This window comes from Balaenoptera borealis (genome assembly GCF_965194805.1).
Source record: "Balaenoptera borealis genome assembly, chromosome: 6".
Lineage (NCBI taxonomy): Eukaryota > Metazoa > Chordata > Mammalia > Artiodactyla > Balaenopteridae > Balaenoptera > Balaenoptera borealis.
Window position 1 is genome coordinate 47,600,418 of NC_138863.1, and position 17,192 is coordinate 47,617,609.

At 38.1% G+C, this 17,192-nt stretch overlaps 1 protein-coding gene across 2 annotated transcripts in view; it reads right to left on the reverse strand.

The window, feature by feature from the left end:
* The window catches only part of ITGAV (integrin subunit alpha V), an 88,201-nt gene that overhangs the window by 64,083 nt on the left and 6,926 nt on the right, over positions 1-17,192 (reverse strand). Inside the window, exon 2 of one of the 2 annotated variants that reach the window (XM_082397514.1) lies at positions 13,403-13,530. In XM_082397514.1, coding sequence (XP_082253640.1) covers positions 13,403-13,530 — 128 coding nt within the window. Of the gene's footprint in view, positions 1-13,402; positions 13,534-17,192 lie in introns of both variants that reach the window. The other variant, XM_082397513.1, reaches the window with a different exon arrangement.

The window sequence follows — 17,192 nt, forward strand, 5'->3', positions numbered from 1 at the left end:
CTAACTGCATGAGTTAAAATAACAACTAACTAGTAATAAAGGAATTGGATTAATTGATTTCTAGGTTGCCTGACAGTTCTCCAATTGTATAATTCTCTACTGGAGAACAACAGATTATATCAGGAGAAACAGTTTCATTAAAAAACATACATATATATAATTCTTTAGTATAAATTTATTTTGTATTAACAAAGAGAAGGGAGACTATTTTTCTCTGTGTTCTTTAACTTTCTAATTTGCAGGACTGTTGCAACTGGACAGATATCTAGACACCACTCTGAAAGACAGAAAATTCACCTAGAGGACAAAAGCAAACTTAGGAGGCTGTTTTTCAGATGGCCTGATTGTTTTAATTGCAATGAGTTGGCAACTGTATGGCAGAGAGGCCAGAGAGCAGCTAAGTTTTCTATTTTCTATTAAATACAAAGCGCAGTAATATCCAGAAAATACTCCACAGCATTTTTCTTGACTGGAAAATTGGCACGGCCAGGGTTTGCCCAGCCTACGGCCAAGCCCTTATGGGAACAGGTTATAAGTGTTCCAGCAAGCCATTTCGGTGGCAGGGCAGTGATGTGACTTCTGACCTTCTCTAGAACAGATATTGTTGGTGAGAGGTGACATCCATTCACTGAATTTGGAACATAAACATAGGCGCTTCTCCTTTTATTAAGGGACGTATTTAACAATCATGCAGGCAAGCTCGTCTTTCTGCACAAAGAGACTTTGACGGTGCCAGGTGCTACATGTTCTCCTCTGTCAGTGCACATCATCAGTCTATCTTTTGAGAAAAGACTTACTGTTAAGAAAACTGGGCAAGGGTCAGTCTGTTAGTAACATCTGCTTCCTAAAAAAGGAAAGCATGCTGCAAGGAGATTTTCCCAAATGCCACCATAACAGAGGTTACGACACAAACCAAGATATAATCCATTTAAGAATATCCACAATTATCTTTAGTTTTTTTCCTTTTCCATAATCATTCACTTCCCCACAACTGTAGTATGGGCATGATGTAAACTATCCTTTCTTCATTTGTACACTGCTTCATCGCTTATAAAGTACCTTCATAGACATTATCTCCTTAAATCCACATGACAAACTTGAAGGGTAGGTATTATGCTTATTTGATAGATGGGAAAAACTGAGGCTGGCAAACTTAAATCACTTGCCCAAGGTCACATCTAGTGCGTGTCAGAGGTTGAATCTGAGCCATCACCTTCTAGTTTGCATTCCCCATAACCACAGAGCCAAAGCAAAAACAACAAGAGAGGGAACAAGGCCGACTTACATAAGCATGGTTGTGCCTAAAGTAGCTTATAGTATAACCAATATCAAACAAAATATTTAAAAGGGCACTGTGGTAACAGAATAATCCCCCCCACCCCGCCACCCAAAGATGTCCAAGTCCTAACCCCTGGAAACTTACATTTGAATATGTGACCTTACATGGCAAGAGGGACCTTGCAGGTGTGATTAAATTAAGGGGCTTGAAATGGAAGGTTACTCCAGATTTTCTCGGGAGGTCTGATATAGTCACAATGGGGAGGCAGAAGAGTCAGTGTCAGAGTGGTGTAGCCTGAGAAAGATTCAACCAGCCACTGCTGGCTTTAACAACGGAGGAAGGGGCTAAAAGCCAAGGAACGTGGGTGGCCTCTAGAAGTTAGAAAAGGCATGAAAACAGATTCTTCCCTAGAGCCCCCAAGAGGAATGCAGCACTGCAGACATCTTGATTTTGGCCCAGTGAGACAGCTGACCTTCAGAACTGAAGACAATAAATTTGTGTTGTTTTTAAGCCTCCAAGTTTATAGTAACTTGTTATGACAGCAATATGAAACTAACTGAGGCATGAAGACAAAATTGAGATAACAGACTACCCCTAGCCTGCTACATAAATATTCTTGATATTGTTTTGCATACCAACAAATCTGTACCAACGAACTGTATTTTGCATAATACAGTTTTAGAATATTTTTACTTCCTAAAATACATAGATCATTAATCCTTAAACTAAAGCAGATTTGCTTAAGTTCTACTTTCCCGCATCTACATTCAGATAAATTGTGTTTTCTACATGACAATCATCTTTTTTTTTAGGAGTAGGGGAATAAGATACAAACTACTATGTATAAAATAAATAAATAATTAAATAATTCTCTACTGGAGAACAACAGATTATATCAGGAGAGGGGAATAAGATAGGAGTAGGGGAATAAGATACAAACTACTTTTTTTTAGGAGTAGGGGAATAAGATACAAACTACTATGTATAAAATAAATAAACTAGGGCTTCCCTGGTGGCGCAGTGGTTGAGAATCTGCCTGCTAATGCAGACGACACGGGTTCGAGCCCTGGTCTGGGAAGATCCCACGTGCCGCGGAGCAACTAGGCCCGTGAGCCACAACTACTGAGCCTGCGCATCTGGAACCTGTGCTCCGCAACAAGAGAGGCCACGATAGTGAGAGGCCCGCGCACCACGATGAAGAGTGGCCCCCGCTTGCCACAACTAGAGAAAGCCCTCGCACAGAAATGAAGACCCAACACAGCCAAAAATAAATAAATAAATTAAAAAAAAAAAAACTCCATCCCACACCACAGTCTTTAAAAAATAAAAAAATAAATAAATAAATAAGCTATAAGGATATACTGTACAGCACAGTGAATATTGCCAATATTTTATAGTAACTATAAATGGAGTATGATCTTTAAAAATTGTGAATCACTATGTTATACACCCGAAATGTATATAATATTGTAAATCAACTATACCTTAATTTTTTTAAAAAAATCATCTTAGTACAAAACAAACAAATCATACTCCAAAATGATCTTTTAATTTTCACTAATTCAACAATGTTTCAAAGTCCAGATTATTCTGTCAGTTTAGGGAAAAATCAGTTTTCAGCCATTATGCAAACCTTGGTTCAAACCTACAAATTTTGTGGAGTCACTAGATGAAGGGGTTTAAAAATCCAAGTGGGCAACTAGTATTTTGAAGCAAGATATAATATTTCAATCACTATATAGGTATGTAAAATAAGACACTAGGTTTTCCTTTTTACATCCTAGTTGTGGTTTTCTTTACATATTACATCAAGAAAATCAGCAGGAAAAAGAAAAAGAAGACAAATCATACAAAAGGACACAACTAGAAATGTAATAAAGTTTATGTTTAGAAGTTAACAAAACAAAACAAAGAAGACAAGCAAAAGTAAAAAGCTTGAAAGAAAATTAACAGAGAGCATGTTTGGGCACTAAGTTTCACAAATCCATGAAATAAGAAATTTTAGACTGAGGTTTCCTTTTGTTCCTTCAGACTCAGTAATGCACAAATACCATTCAAAAATCAAAGCACTAAGTAAGCTTACCATCTTGGATTGAATTTTCTGCTAAATTAAACTGTTCATCACAGAACCCTACATTATCCCTTAATTGTTTAAAAGGCATGTCTACAATATTTTGGAGATATCCATATGATAATATTCATTATTTCATGTAACTTGCATAATTCTACCAAAAATAATGATTAAGAAAATTAATAGAATGGGTACTGAAAGTGTTACTTTCTCTGTAATGTTCACATCAAATCTACTTAGCATGGCAAGGAACCAAGATCTACCCACTGAGCTCTAGGTCCTTTTATTTTTAATATAATGCTCTTATGTGTGTTAGGCTTGATGGTGAATTTATTTGATTGGACTGCTGGTTTAGAATATCTTTTTAAAGTTCATTTAGATCCTCCCTCAGTTTACTTCCAGCTTCATTTCTCAACATGCTCTCAACTCCCTCACATTACACATATACATCTTATAGATAGATGCATATATGCAGGTCACATGGAATTATTGACTTTCCTTCATAAACATCTTTTACTAATCTATGCATATATTGTTTCCTCTGCCTGGAACCCTCTTCCACATCTGGTGAATTCTACCTCATCTTTTATTAGCTACCTAAAATATCACCAACCGATCTGGGAAGCTTTCCTCAAAGGCCCCAAGCAGAGTTAGATACTTTCCAGGTATGCCTCATTTATTTTGGTATAAATCTATTTGTGTCTACTGCTCAGAGTTAAAGTGAAGTAAATTTAGATTGGTCTTCCAAACATATTTTTGAAATCTTCCTTCCTCTCCCTCTACCCAAAATCATGCCCTGCAGTAAGAAGAAAAGCACACTGAAAGTATTCATCTTTCCTCTTTAAGAGCTAAGAAACTGTTACACTATCCTAATACCAAAATCCAGACTTTTTTCCTTAGATACTACTACATGTCTTAATGCATGTGACGAGGCACAGTAAAATGGCCTAATAAATTATACACCATCTAATATCTAGGTATATCTGTGGTAAACAGAACATAAAATTGGTCCATGAATTATTGAACAGTAACAGATACACACTGGATTTGTAAAGGATGTTTTCTGACTATTACCTTTTTTTCCAACCCAAAAGAGAAAAAGGTACTCTCTTACTACTATTCTTTTTCTTCTTTTGAAGGACCCTAAGTTTTAGTTCCCTAAACAAGCTCTAATCTATCATTTCTTAGCTGTGCCAGATAAGATAGACTTTCTCTGACTTTCATAGGCATATTGCTTAGACTCAGTCAGATACTACCATAAAAAGTTTGAATCTTTAGCAAGTGATGCAGAGAGCCAGGGATGGGTAAGAAATTATTCCCATGGTGTTGCCCATAGTCAGTAAGAGCAATTCCAATAGCAATAAAACCCTACACTACTGGTTCCTCTGTTAGCTTCTCTTGCCCATTTTTCAGAAAACTATCAAGTTACCAATATCCAGCCAATAAATTCCTATTCAGCAAAATTTAGCCAAAGTGAATTTTTATTGCTTTGCACGAAGAACCCAACACCTGCATGCAATAAACACACATATACAACCTACCATATGCCAGGCACTTCTCCATACACTAGCACACAATGGTGGGCAGAAACACATCTGTTCCCTCTCTGGAGAGTTTACAGTCTAATCAGGAAAACAAACACATCATAAGATAACCAGAAAAAAAAAAGAAAAGAAAAGAAAAGAAAACAAGTATAAATTTCAGCTAAATGAAGAAAAAGAGCTGTACTTAGTGCACTGACAGCCTGTATAGCAGAACCTGATCTAAAAGGAAGAAGAAGGAAATGGGAAAGGACATTGATAATATACTATTTAACACCAAGCATTTATAGTATCTCCAAAAAGTACCTTACTGTAAAAAATTTTATTGTGATCCTGGAGCTAGCTGAAGTTTGTTCTTTTCACAGGAAGGGATAAAGTCATTATTCTGTTTTTTCTAAAGAGAAATAGCCCAAGAAACAAATGAGCCTAGAGCAGTACTTCAAACAGTTACAAACTTCAAATGTTGATGCAACAACTATCAGGAGGGCTTCTCGGGGCTCAACTAAACTTTCAGACTCACAAAACTACCAAAGGCTACACACAGCAGCCGTCTATTTAGAGGCTATAGGACAGAACCAGGCATAACCTCCCTGATGAGAGTCCTTACAGGAACCTCCCTGTGCAGCAGTACACACAGCTGTCCAGAGCTCTTCTCTTTGCCTCATCAGGAGACAGCTCAGATGTGAAGAAACAAGATCTGGTGGGTACAGCAGCTACCCATGTTTCAACGCCTCCTGCCCCATAGGAATGGTATCTCTTGTAATGACTCCACAGCCAGAGCTTTCAGAGTTCCCGCAAAGGACATGCCAGTTGTAAGAGTCACTGCACTCAGGGAACTCCAAAGCTATGGCTTCCCCATCAGGTATTTATAGTCTATTTACAGTTTCTCCCAGTCTAAATGCGATATACCAACCAGAGGCTTATTCTTAGCATAAGCAATGATACCTAGTCACTTAGCCACTCAGGACCCAGTAAAACAGAACAAGAAACTTAACAGAAGATCGAGTTGGCATACAGAATAGGAAAGGGTTTTAATAACCCTTTTCCAAAAGCTGACTACTGATAATTTTACTCAACTTTAATATCCCTACGTGTATTATTCAGTTAGGCTGCACTACACTATAGTAACAAGCATCCCCAATATCTATTAGTTAAAAATAACAAAGGATTATTTTATACACATACATTGTGGGTCAGTAAGAGTCTAACCTTCATGTCTTCCTCACTCAGGGACCCAGGCTGAGGGAGGTTCTATTATTTACACTATCACTACTCACTATGGCATCTGGTAAGAGAAGAAGCAGAACAATGCCCCAACTCCTAAACACCTCCACCCATAAATGACACACTTCTGCTCATGTTTCATTGGCTAGCAAAAGTCACGGGGGCTTACCTAAATTCGAGGTTATTCCCAGAAATATGATACTAATGAATAGTTGTAATATCTACCATATCATGTAAGAGCTAATTTAAATAAAATAATTTTATACATTTTACTTCCCAAATGTTAAAAACATGAGGATGGAGCCCTTTTAAGCACTAAAGTCTCTTCTGGACTCAGAAACACAATAAAGTAGAGAAAATAAACTAACTAATTGAAACTTTTCATGATCACCCTGGGAATGTAGTACAGCTGTGGAAAGGTAGGTAATTTTCCCAAGGTAACACTGGAAGACTGGCAGAGGCTGGATTTGAACCCAGGCCTGTGTGACTCCATGGCCTATTTCCTTTTCATGACACAACAACGTATAGCAAATATGGATGGAGTGAATGAAGAAAGAAGAGTTAAAGGGTAAACTCCACAAGAGTATCAAGGTTAGGAGGCAGGGAACTCTATTCAATACCCTGTGACAAACCATAATGGAAAAGAATATGAAAAAGAATACATACCTATGTATAACTGGGTCACTTTGCTGAACAGAAGAAATTAACACAATATTGTAAATCAACTATAATTCAATAAAATTTTTTTTAAAAGGTTAGGAGGAATAAGGGGCAAGATATCAATAGCTTCAGACAGGCAAAGAGTGGAGACATTAAATAAGGAAGGAATGGAGAGTGAGGTGAATTATAAGAGAGAGGTTCAATAAGATGAGGGATCAAGTGTCCACTGAAGTAGGCTGCCACCAGCGATTTCAGTTCGGGCCGCTGCTGGGCTGGGCTTAGGGAGCTGCCAGACTGAAATGGCTGAGCATGGGAGGTGATGAAGAGAGGCACCGTGTTCAATACCCTGCTTGTGAAGAAAAGGAGAAAGGAAAATGGCTAAAAGAAGACACATGCTCAAGGGAAAGCTGTTTTGGTTAGTGTTTCAGGTAGGAAAAATTTAACCATGTTTGAAAGTTTAAAAAAAAAAAAGAAAGAAGGGAGCAGGGGAAAAGCAGGAACATAGAGTTAAATGAGAAGGTTCCTGAGAAGGGAGAAGTAATAAAAATATAAAACAGCTTATACTAAGTGAGCCATGATAGTGTGCCAGTCCCTACACTAAGCACTTTACATGTCTTAACACATGTAAATCACCTCATTCCATTTAACGCATTCCTATGGAGCAGGGTTGATGAGGACACCATGTCAGTCAGGGAGAGGGTAGTAACCTGTTAGTAACTTGTGCAAGTTAAACAGCTGTAAACGACAAAGCTGGGGCTTGAGTCCCAGGCAGTTTGCCTTCAGAAACCACATTTATCCACTCAGCTACTGTCTCCCAACACAAGACAGGGGTGAGGGAGAGAAAGAGGGAAAAGCCACTATCTCCCTCGAGATAACGGAGAAGATAAAAGGCATCAGTGGGGCAGAGATGTTTATGTGTTTGGGTTCAGATGGGACAGAGGTGTAAGAAAAGTTCAGGTGGATTCTGTAAGTTGTAAGCATTTCTTCCACAGTCAAGACACAGTCTAATGGTGTTGTGTCCAGATATATGTACATGTTCATGACTAGATTATTGAAAACTATATTCTCCTCTTTTAAATTCAAACACTATTTGGATAAAAATTCCAATGTAAAAAATGCAGTCAATTTGTATATTCTTTTCATAAGAGGAGTCTCAGAGGTTATACAAAATGATTAGAGAAATATCATAAGCAAGGACAAAAAGAGAATAGAACAAAAAACCCATATTTGTAAACATATAACGAAAGGACTTTCGTTATTCCCACACTATAGAAAAAGCTCTTATGATTCATTCATCCATCTATTCAATTTATTGGGTACCACTTGTGCCAGGCACCGGGCATTGTTCTAGGCCCTGGGATTTCAGCAGTGAACAAAACAGATAAAAACTATCCCGGTGGAATACATATCCTAATTGAAAGAAAGAGGCATTAACTAAAAATAAATAACTTCTATAGCAATGTGAGTGCTAAGGAAAAAATAAAGCTGAGAAGTGGATGGAAGCACAAAGTGGGAAAGGGGGAACTGGAATTTTAAATAAGCTGGTCAGAGCATTACTAAGAAGATGGCATTTGAGCAATTCCCACAGGGGGTGGTGGAGGAGCACCCATTGTACACTGGGGGAATCAATGCTCCAGGCAATGGAAACAGTCCAGGGGAAGGCGAGGTGGGAATGTGCCCAGTGTTCACAAGCCACGGCAAAGAGGTCCAGTGAGGCTGGAAGAGCACGAAGGAGGGGAGAACACTAGAAGATGAAGGTAAAGACAGAAATGGTGGGCTGGAATACTCAGTCCTCTCGGCTATGGCGGGACAGATGGGGAGATATTAGTGGAATCTGAACGGGAGTGTCATAATCTGAATATTTTGAAAGAATCACTCTGGCTGCTCTAGAGGACAAACAGCAGTGGGTACCCAGGGCGGAATCGGGGAGAACTGCGAGTGAGGTGCCGGCTCTCTTCCCTCTGCCCCTCCAGGTCTCCTCTCCACCGTCCCCCACCCTGCTCTTTGCCCAGGACGCTGACCAGTGTGAACTCACGGGCAACCGGGCCCGCTGGCTCCCACTTGGATTCAGCCAGTGGGGAGCACGCACAGAGGTGAAAGGGAGGAAGGAGAGAGAGGCCAGGGTTTTATTCCCATGTTCCTTCCAGTCACCTTGGGCTGGCTACTGTCCTCTGACAAAAGCCACAGTTCCCTCACGTGGCTCTCTCCACTGCCTGGATTCTGGTAACTGCTCCCTTCCCTTTCTCCCTTCAGGCTTAGAGGCCAAATTTTAACTAGTGCCCACTTACTTTGTGAATAGTCCCCTTACTAAAAGCTCCTCAAACTATCCCAATTTAAGTGTGCCATCTCTTTCCTTTACTAATTCAGGAGCCCAGGGCAACAGTCCAGGTGAAAGACAGTGGTGGCTTGAACTAGGATGTTAGCAGCAGAAGGACAAAGAAGCAGTTAGACTTTGACTTGCTGAGATTTTAGGTCAAGCACGACTCCAAATTTTGGCCTAAGTAACCAAAAGGATGGAGTGCCATCAACTGAGATTCATTTTTTTTAATCCACTAATCAACAGAAAATGTGTGCAAATATATTAAAAGTGGCTCAGAGGAAAAGGAATACTATGGCTTACAAACAAATGCAAAGATGATTAGTCTTACTGTTAATTAAAGGAATACAAATTAATATAATATAATATAATAATACAACATTACATATATAAATTATACATATATAATACATAGAATAATGATATGATATACAATATAAAATTGACAAAGATAAAAAATATGGTGATAAATGGTATTGGCATGGATGTCAGAAAACACTGGAGGGGTGTAAACTTCTGGGAAAATAATTTGCAATTTCTATGAAAACAGTACATATACTTTTTTTTCATTGAAGTATAGCTGGTTTACAATGTTGTGCCAATCTCTACTATACAGCAAAGTGACTCAGTTCTACACATGCAGACATTCCTTTTCTTTTATTCTTTCCCATTATGGTTTATCACAGGATAACGAATACAGTTCCCTGTGTTATACAGTAGGACCTTGTTGTTTATCCATCCTATATATAACAGTTTACATCTGCTAATCCCAGACTCCCAGTCCTTCCCTCTCCCAGCCCCCTCCCCCTTGGCAACCACAAGTCTGTTCTCTATGTCTATGAGTCTGTTTCTGTTTTGTAGATAGGTTCATTTGTGCCATATTTTAAATCCCACATAAAAGTGATATCATATAGTATTGGTCTTTCTCTTTCTGACTTACTTCACTTAGTATCATAATCTCTAGTTGCATCCATGTTGCTACAAATGTTATTACTTCATTCTTTTTCATGGCTGAGTAGTATTCCATTGTATATATGTACCACATCTTCTTTATCCATTCATCTGTTGATGGACATTTAGGTTGTTTCCATGTTTTGCCTATTGAGAATAGTACTGCTATGAACATAGGGGTGTGTGTATCTTTTTGAATTAAAGTTTTGTCCAGGTATATGCCCAGGAATGGGATTGCTGGATCATATGGTAATTCTATTTTTAGTTTTCTGAGGAACCTCCACACTGCTTTCCATAGCGGCTGCACCAACTTACATTCCCACCAACAGTGTAGGGGGGTTCCCTTTTCTCCACACCCTCTCCAGCATTTGTTATTTGTAGACTTTTTAATGATGGCCAATCTGACCAGTGTGAGGTGGTACCTCATTGTAGTTTTGATTTGCATTTCTCTAATAATTAGTAATGTTGAGCATCTTTACATGTTCCTACTGGCTATCTGTATATCTTCTCTGGAGAAATGTCTATTAAGTTCTTCTGTCCATTTTTCAACTGGGTTGTTTGTTTTTTTGTTGTTGAGTTGAATGAGCTGTTTGTCTATTTTGGAGATTAGGCCCTTGTCATCACATCATTTGCAAATATTTTCTCCCATTCCGTAGGTTGTCTTTTTGGTTTTTTTTATGGTTTCCTTTGCTATGCAAAAGCCTGTAAGTTTGATTAGATCCCATTTGTTTATTTTTGTTTTTATTTATATTGCCTTGGGAGACTGACCTAAGAAAACACTGGTACGATTTATGTCAGAGAATGTTTTGCCTATGCTCTCTTCTAGGGGTTTTATGGTGTCATGTCTTATGTTTAAGTCTTTAAGCCATTTTGAGTTTATTTTTGTGCATGGTTTGAGGGTGTGTTTTAACTTCATTGATTTACATGCAGCTGTCCAACTTTCCCAGCACCACTTGCTGAAGAGACTGTCTTTTTCCCATTTTATATTCTTACCGCCTTTGTCAAAGATTAATTGACCGTAGGTGTGTGGGTTTATTTCTGGGCTCTCTATTCTGTTCCATTGATCCATATGTCTGTTTTTGTACCAATACCACATTGTTTTGATTACTGTAGCTTTGTAGTATTAAAACAATACATATACTTTGATCTAAAAATCCTGCTAGGACTTTATCATACAGACATACTCACACACTTGCACAAATACCTGTGTATAAGATTTTCACTATAGCAGTGTTTAAAATTACAAAAAACCAGAAACAATCTAAATGTCTATCAACAGGAAATATGAGTTAAATAATTTAGGCTATATATACTATAAAACAGAATACTATCAGTGGTTTGCAAAGAATGAGTTAAATCTATATATGTCTACGAGAGATTATATTGGGCAGGGAGGGGTGGGGGTTGAGTCAGGTACCTAATAGTAATATTTAGTATATTCCTATTTGCGAGTTTTTTTTTTAAGGATGTACAGATATATAGGAATAAGAAAATTCTAGGAAGATCAAAGAAACTATTTAAAGTGATTGCCTCTAAGCAGGCTAATGGGAACAAGTCCTATTTTTTCACTGTCTACCCTCTTGGACTGTCTGAAATTTTTTCAATAAAAATAATACTAAAGCCAAATTTCAAAAAAGACCAGTAATAAATTATCTGGCACTGCACAAAACCTGTGGTGTTGAGTACAGAAATATATTTGAACAGTTCAACATTTTTTTTTATTAGTGTTCACATGTTGGTAGAAGATATAAATGCCCTGACCCATAATATCCTGAATCACAGGTATATTTCTCTATTTGTGGTAAAATTGAGCCTATTTACATACTCCTGGGGTTTTCCAAATGCCAGCCATATATGCAAAAAACAACAAAGTTTAATGTAGATAGTTTCAAATGGAAAAAAGCAAACATGTGACCCAATCTCTATGAAGAACTGGCTTAACGACACTCATTTTGGTACTGGTCATGATATCAAATGTAACAGTCCACATCATGATTTCTGTTTCACTGGTATTGTAATTCCCAGAACGAATATATTTTAGAACTAGCAGGAAATAACAATATGGAAAAAAATATTAATTTTCTTCAGGCTTATCTTAAGATATTCTGTCAAAGCCAGCAAATCAAAACTGGTAAAAAATTTTGCAGAACTACTGTACCAGAAGAATGTCACACTATTTCTTTGAGGAGTCTAAACTTTCACAAATGTAGATAAATATATCAATACAAATGTGTACAGGATTACGTATATTTTATTTTACTGATGTAAATGTAAAACTTATTTCTTATTTCTCATCTTCCTTATGCTATTTTCCTCCTTACCACCACAATCTGACACTGGAATTTGTCCCTGTTAGATAAAACTTTAATGTTATCAGAACCATAACATATTATTTTCCCAATAAATTTTGGATAAGAATTTTTTTTTAAGTCAACCAAATCCACTTGAATACAAAATATTCCTCAACTGGTTTTGAAAGCACAACCCAAGACTTTAGATTATTTCACGATTAAGGAGTCAGTGAGTCAATTTTGCTGACAAGAGAAAGGACAAAAGCCTTTCTCAGAAGAGGTGCAAAAACATTTTAACAGATTTTCCCCAGGCTTCTGCAGATTGACATTATCAGGGAAGTTGAAGACATCCAAAGCAGTGTGGAAACACAATATATTTTTAAGGCTTTTATATGCCACGAAATTGTACAAAAAATCATATAATAAGTCGTTTGTCTTTATATAACTTTCCCTGGGGATCTGAAGTGCTTATACATATTATTTCACTAAATTGTTACATTTAAGCTAAAGCAAGTACTTTCAAAAATTAAATCATATTTTGAAACATATCAAATGGGGAGGGACTTCCCTGGTGGCGCAGTGGTTGAGAATCTGCCTGCCATTGCAGGGGACACGGGTTCGAGCCCTGGTCTGGGAAGATCCCACATGCTGCGGAGCCACTAAGCCCGTGCACCACAACTACTGAGCCTGTGCTCTAGAGCCCATGAGCCACAACTACTGAGCCTGTGCTCTAGAGCCCGTGAGCCACAACTACTGAGCCTGTGCTCTAGAGCCCGTGAGCCACAACTACTGAGCCTGTGCTTTAGAGCCCGTGAGCACAACTACTGAGCCCGCGTGCCACAACTACTGAAGCCCACAAGCCTAGAGCCTGTGCTCCACAACAAGAGAAGCCACTGCAATGAGAAGCCCGCGCACCACACCACAACAAAGACCCAACACAGCCAAAAATAAATAAATAAATAAATTTATTAAAAAAATAAAATTCTATTCAAACAGGGAGAGGCAAAGGTAGGGGGAAAATATCAAATAACAGAAATTAAGAAAAGGGACCACTGCATCAACATTTACCTGTTGCATCAAATTCAATTGGCTGGCACCCACGGTGAGAAGACCAGTCACACTTGAGGACTTGCCCTCCTTCCACGATCCCAGGCTGGGTAGTGTTTGCTTTGGGAGCTCCCACCAGAAGAAACATCCTGCTAAAATACAAAAGGTAAGACAAGACTTTAAGTGGCACAAAGCATAAACAATATCTTATGATTTAGGAAGAGCAATCATTCTCTTGATTTTATCCACAAATATTCTTTAAAAACCACTCACTGAGAGCATAATCCACCTTCATTATTCATTTGGTGCTCTTTTACATACATACATTATTCAATATAGTTTACTCATCCTAGTAACACATTATAAGGCAACTTCAGGGTTACATGTCATTTAAAAATTATGCTGGCCAAACTGTACACTTTGAATAGGTACAGTTTATTATATGTCAATTATAGCTCAATTAATTTGTTAAAAATGTATGCTGGCTAGAGACAGGGACATTTGTCTTGATTTTTGTTTTTTTTGTGTGATTTACTGTACACTTTCTATATCCTGAATATTGAACAAAGAAATAAATGATTCTGAAGTATGGTAACTTTAAATATTATCATTTTTCCATTGGGAAAACTTACCTTGTTTTAAAACTACATACTTCAATTTTTTTTTTAATAGTGACTAACGAAATGTCTTTTTTCACTGGATAAATCTAATCAATTCCTGGTCAAAGAATAGAAGCACTATTCAATTTCTTAACAGGATAAAATTAGCAAAAGACAAAATAATCAGGAGTCAAATTTTTAAGTAAAAGAGATCTTTTCTTTAGTTGTTTCTATTCATTCAGAAAAAAAATATGGATTGAGTGTCTCCTCTACTAAGGCACAGATCTGGACACTAGAGAAACGAGGATGAATAAGACAACCTTGGTTCCTGCTCTCAGTGGAGCTTACATTCCCTTTGGGAAGAAATCGAGAAACTTGCCAAGAAAATTGGTCACTGTTACAAGTGCTACGAAAGAACCAACAATTGGCTGAGACGTATTATTTGGGAACAAGGAGAGGAGACCTTCTTTAGATTAAGGGAAGTTACCTCTAAGGAATGGAGGGGAGACACTTCCTTTGGATAAAGGGATGTCTAAGGAAGTTATCTTTAAAGAACAGGGAGAAGAGACCTCTTTCAGATAAAGCAGCAAAGGGATTTACCTCTAAGTAAATTGAGATGTACAGGATTAGAAGAAGGTCGCCAAGGAGTGTCTGTGTGTTGGGAGTGAGGGGCTAAGTGAGTGGGATGGAGAGGTGGATGGGAGGGCCCCAGGCAGAGGTACAAAGACTCAAGGCAGGAAAGGGCTTAGTCTCCAAGAGTTACAAGGAAAGAGGTGTGGCTAAAGGAGAGCAAGCTGGGAATGGCACAAGATAAAACTGCGGAGCTTGGCAAGAGCTAAATCACACAAGGTCCTTTAGCCAGGTAAAACTTTTGGATTTTATCATAAGGTCCATGTGAAGCTTCGGAATGTTTTTTAAGGCAAGAGAATGACATAATCTAATAAAGAAGATGAAATGTGGTGACTTATGGGGAAAGTATTAAGGGGGAGGGGGGCAAAAATGAAACAAGAAAAGCGAGAGACTTTCAGCTCCTGAGGAAGGAGGTGACGGTAAACTAGGTTGGCAGGACAGATGGAGAAAGAGATGGATGGCCAGATTTGGGAAATATCTGGAGTAGAATGAACAGGAATAGCTGGAGGCTTGAATGTGGTAGAAAGGGAAGATTAGATTAAAGCACGTCACCTAGGTTTCTTTCTGGAGTGCAGGGATGGGAGAACCACTTACTGTGCTAGAAAAGCCCAGAGAGTAGGGAAGCAGAAGGCAGACTAAGTATTTACAGGAAAACCAAGAGTTCAGTTCCCAACATGTTAGCTTGAAATACCTGTGAGACACCTAATTGGTGGTCTGTTGCTCTGAGGAGAGTTCTGCCCTTAGAGATAACGTGTTGAGAATGTCAACTTGGAACGGATGGGTTCACACAGGGAGAGGCTTCAGAGAGAAGAGGAGGAAAGAGAGGAAGCAACAACATTTAAGAGTCAGAGAAAGAGGACAGAGTAAAAGAGGCTGAGAAGAAGCTAACTGAAATACAGGAGAAGAAAACAGGATACAGATAGACACAGAAGGCCCTCCATAAATGCTATCACCATTATCATTTCATTTCCTTGTTAAACACTAAGCCACTTACATTCTTCTAGCAAAGAAAATACTCATAATTGCTTTTCACTTTTTTGTGAAGTTATGAACAAACCTACATCTTAAATATGGAATGCTTTCGTTTTAACTTTTATTTATCAATTTCATTTCTTCTGGATGTATCTGCTAAATCATATTTAGACCAGTCAAAAGATGGCTGTATGAAATGCTGGAACCCTGTTTTCATACACTTATCTTAAAACTCCATACTCAAAATAAAGACAAAACTCCCAACCAAACCACACCCTGTTTAATAAAGCTTTATGCAGTCATAGTTGGCATCAGTAAAACACCAATGCTGGCCTTTCTCCTCATAGCCAACTTAGTTTTCATTCAGCAAGAAAAAAAATAAAGCTGAGTAAGATAGCCCTCAGCCCCCAGGAATAAGAGAGCAGCTAAGTATCATTATGCCCTCCTTTTCTATAGCAGAGCTGGTTAACAGCTAAATTATACACACACACACACACACACACACACACACACACACACATATATATGAAATTTACCTTTTTCAACAGGCCAAAAATTTGGCCACAAAATCACAAAACTGCCCCTCCTCATCTGAATTAAATGATTTTTTAGTACATGATAGGCAAAAAAAAAATATTTCAGATAAGTATACTTTTTAGGTCTACATCTGAAGAGGCATAGGCTCATTCCTGCAATAGCCCTAATAAGGGTAATACGAGCACAGGTATGTGTATGATTTTCATGTTGTGGATAATGGCCAGTTCCAGGAGATCAGGACAGAGGAGCTGATTCTCAGAATTTGCCTAGAAACCTACAAGCAAACTCATTTCTGGACTGTCCTCACATAGCACACTACAGAATCTTTAATAATTTTTTGTCAAAGCACTTCTTCCTACCTTATAATAAACTGCTTCCTTGAATGGAGGGGCCCCTCAGTCATCTTTGTGCTGCCACATAACAAGCACTCAAGAAAAGCTTTTTAAATTGACAATTGAGTAGCAAGTAAATTTGATAGTTATAAGTCTCAATCAAAACAGCCATACACAAAAAGCCATCTCTACTAACACCAACCCCTGTAGAATGCAGAAATCATCCTCTAATAAACATCCGATTATTTAAATTATCCTTAAAATAATTGCTTTCTGTAACGTTTCTCTTCTTAATTTTGGATTTCAGATACTTTCTTTATTGGCACTAAAGACAGAGAGGGCTGTAAAGTTATTAGGGGACCCGGACTTCAGCAAAGACAGAAAAAAGGGCATCGTAGGAGAGTTCTGAATGGAAACTGCACTCATTATTGGCAGCACAGAGCTCGAGTTCCTTGGATAGGATCAGGAACAAGGCTGCTGCTTTGCATCAGACCATTTGCACGTTATAGGCATGAAATGATGGTAATTAGATGTACTAATATGGGTGTTCATCAAGTTTTCCTAAGCATACCTTCATGTGCAGTCTTGCACATTGGTGAAATGCCACAGAAATGGTAGAATAATATAAAAGGAATGTGTGAGCATTCTCAATTTCTAAGTGCTAGGTTAATGAGGGGAAAAAGCTGAGAAATAAAGTTCTTTGTGCAAAGTGTCAACATGATATTTAAGTTCCTTTTAAGA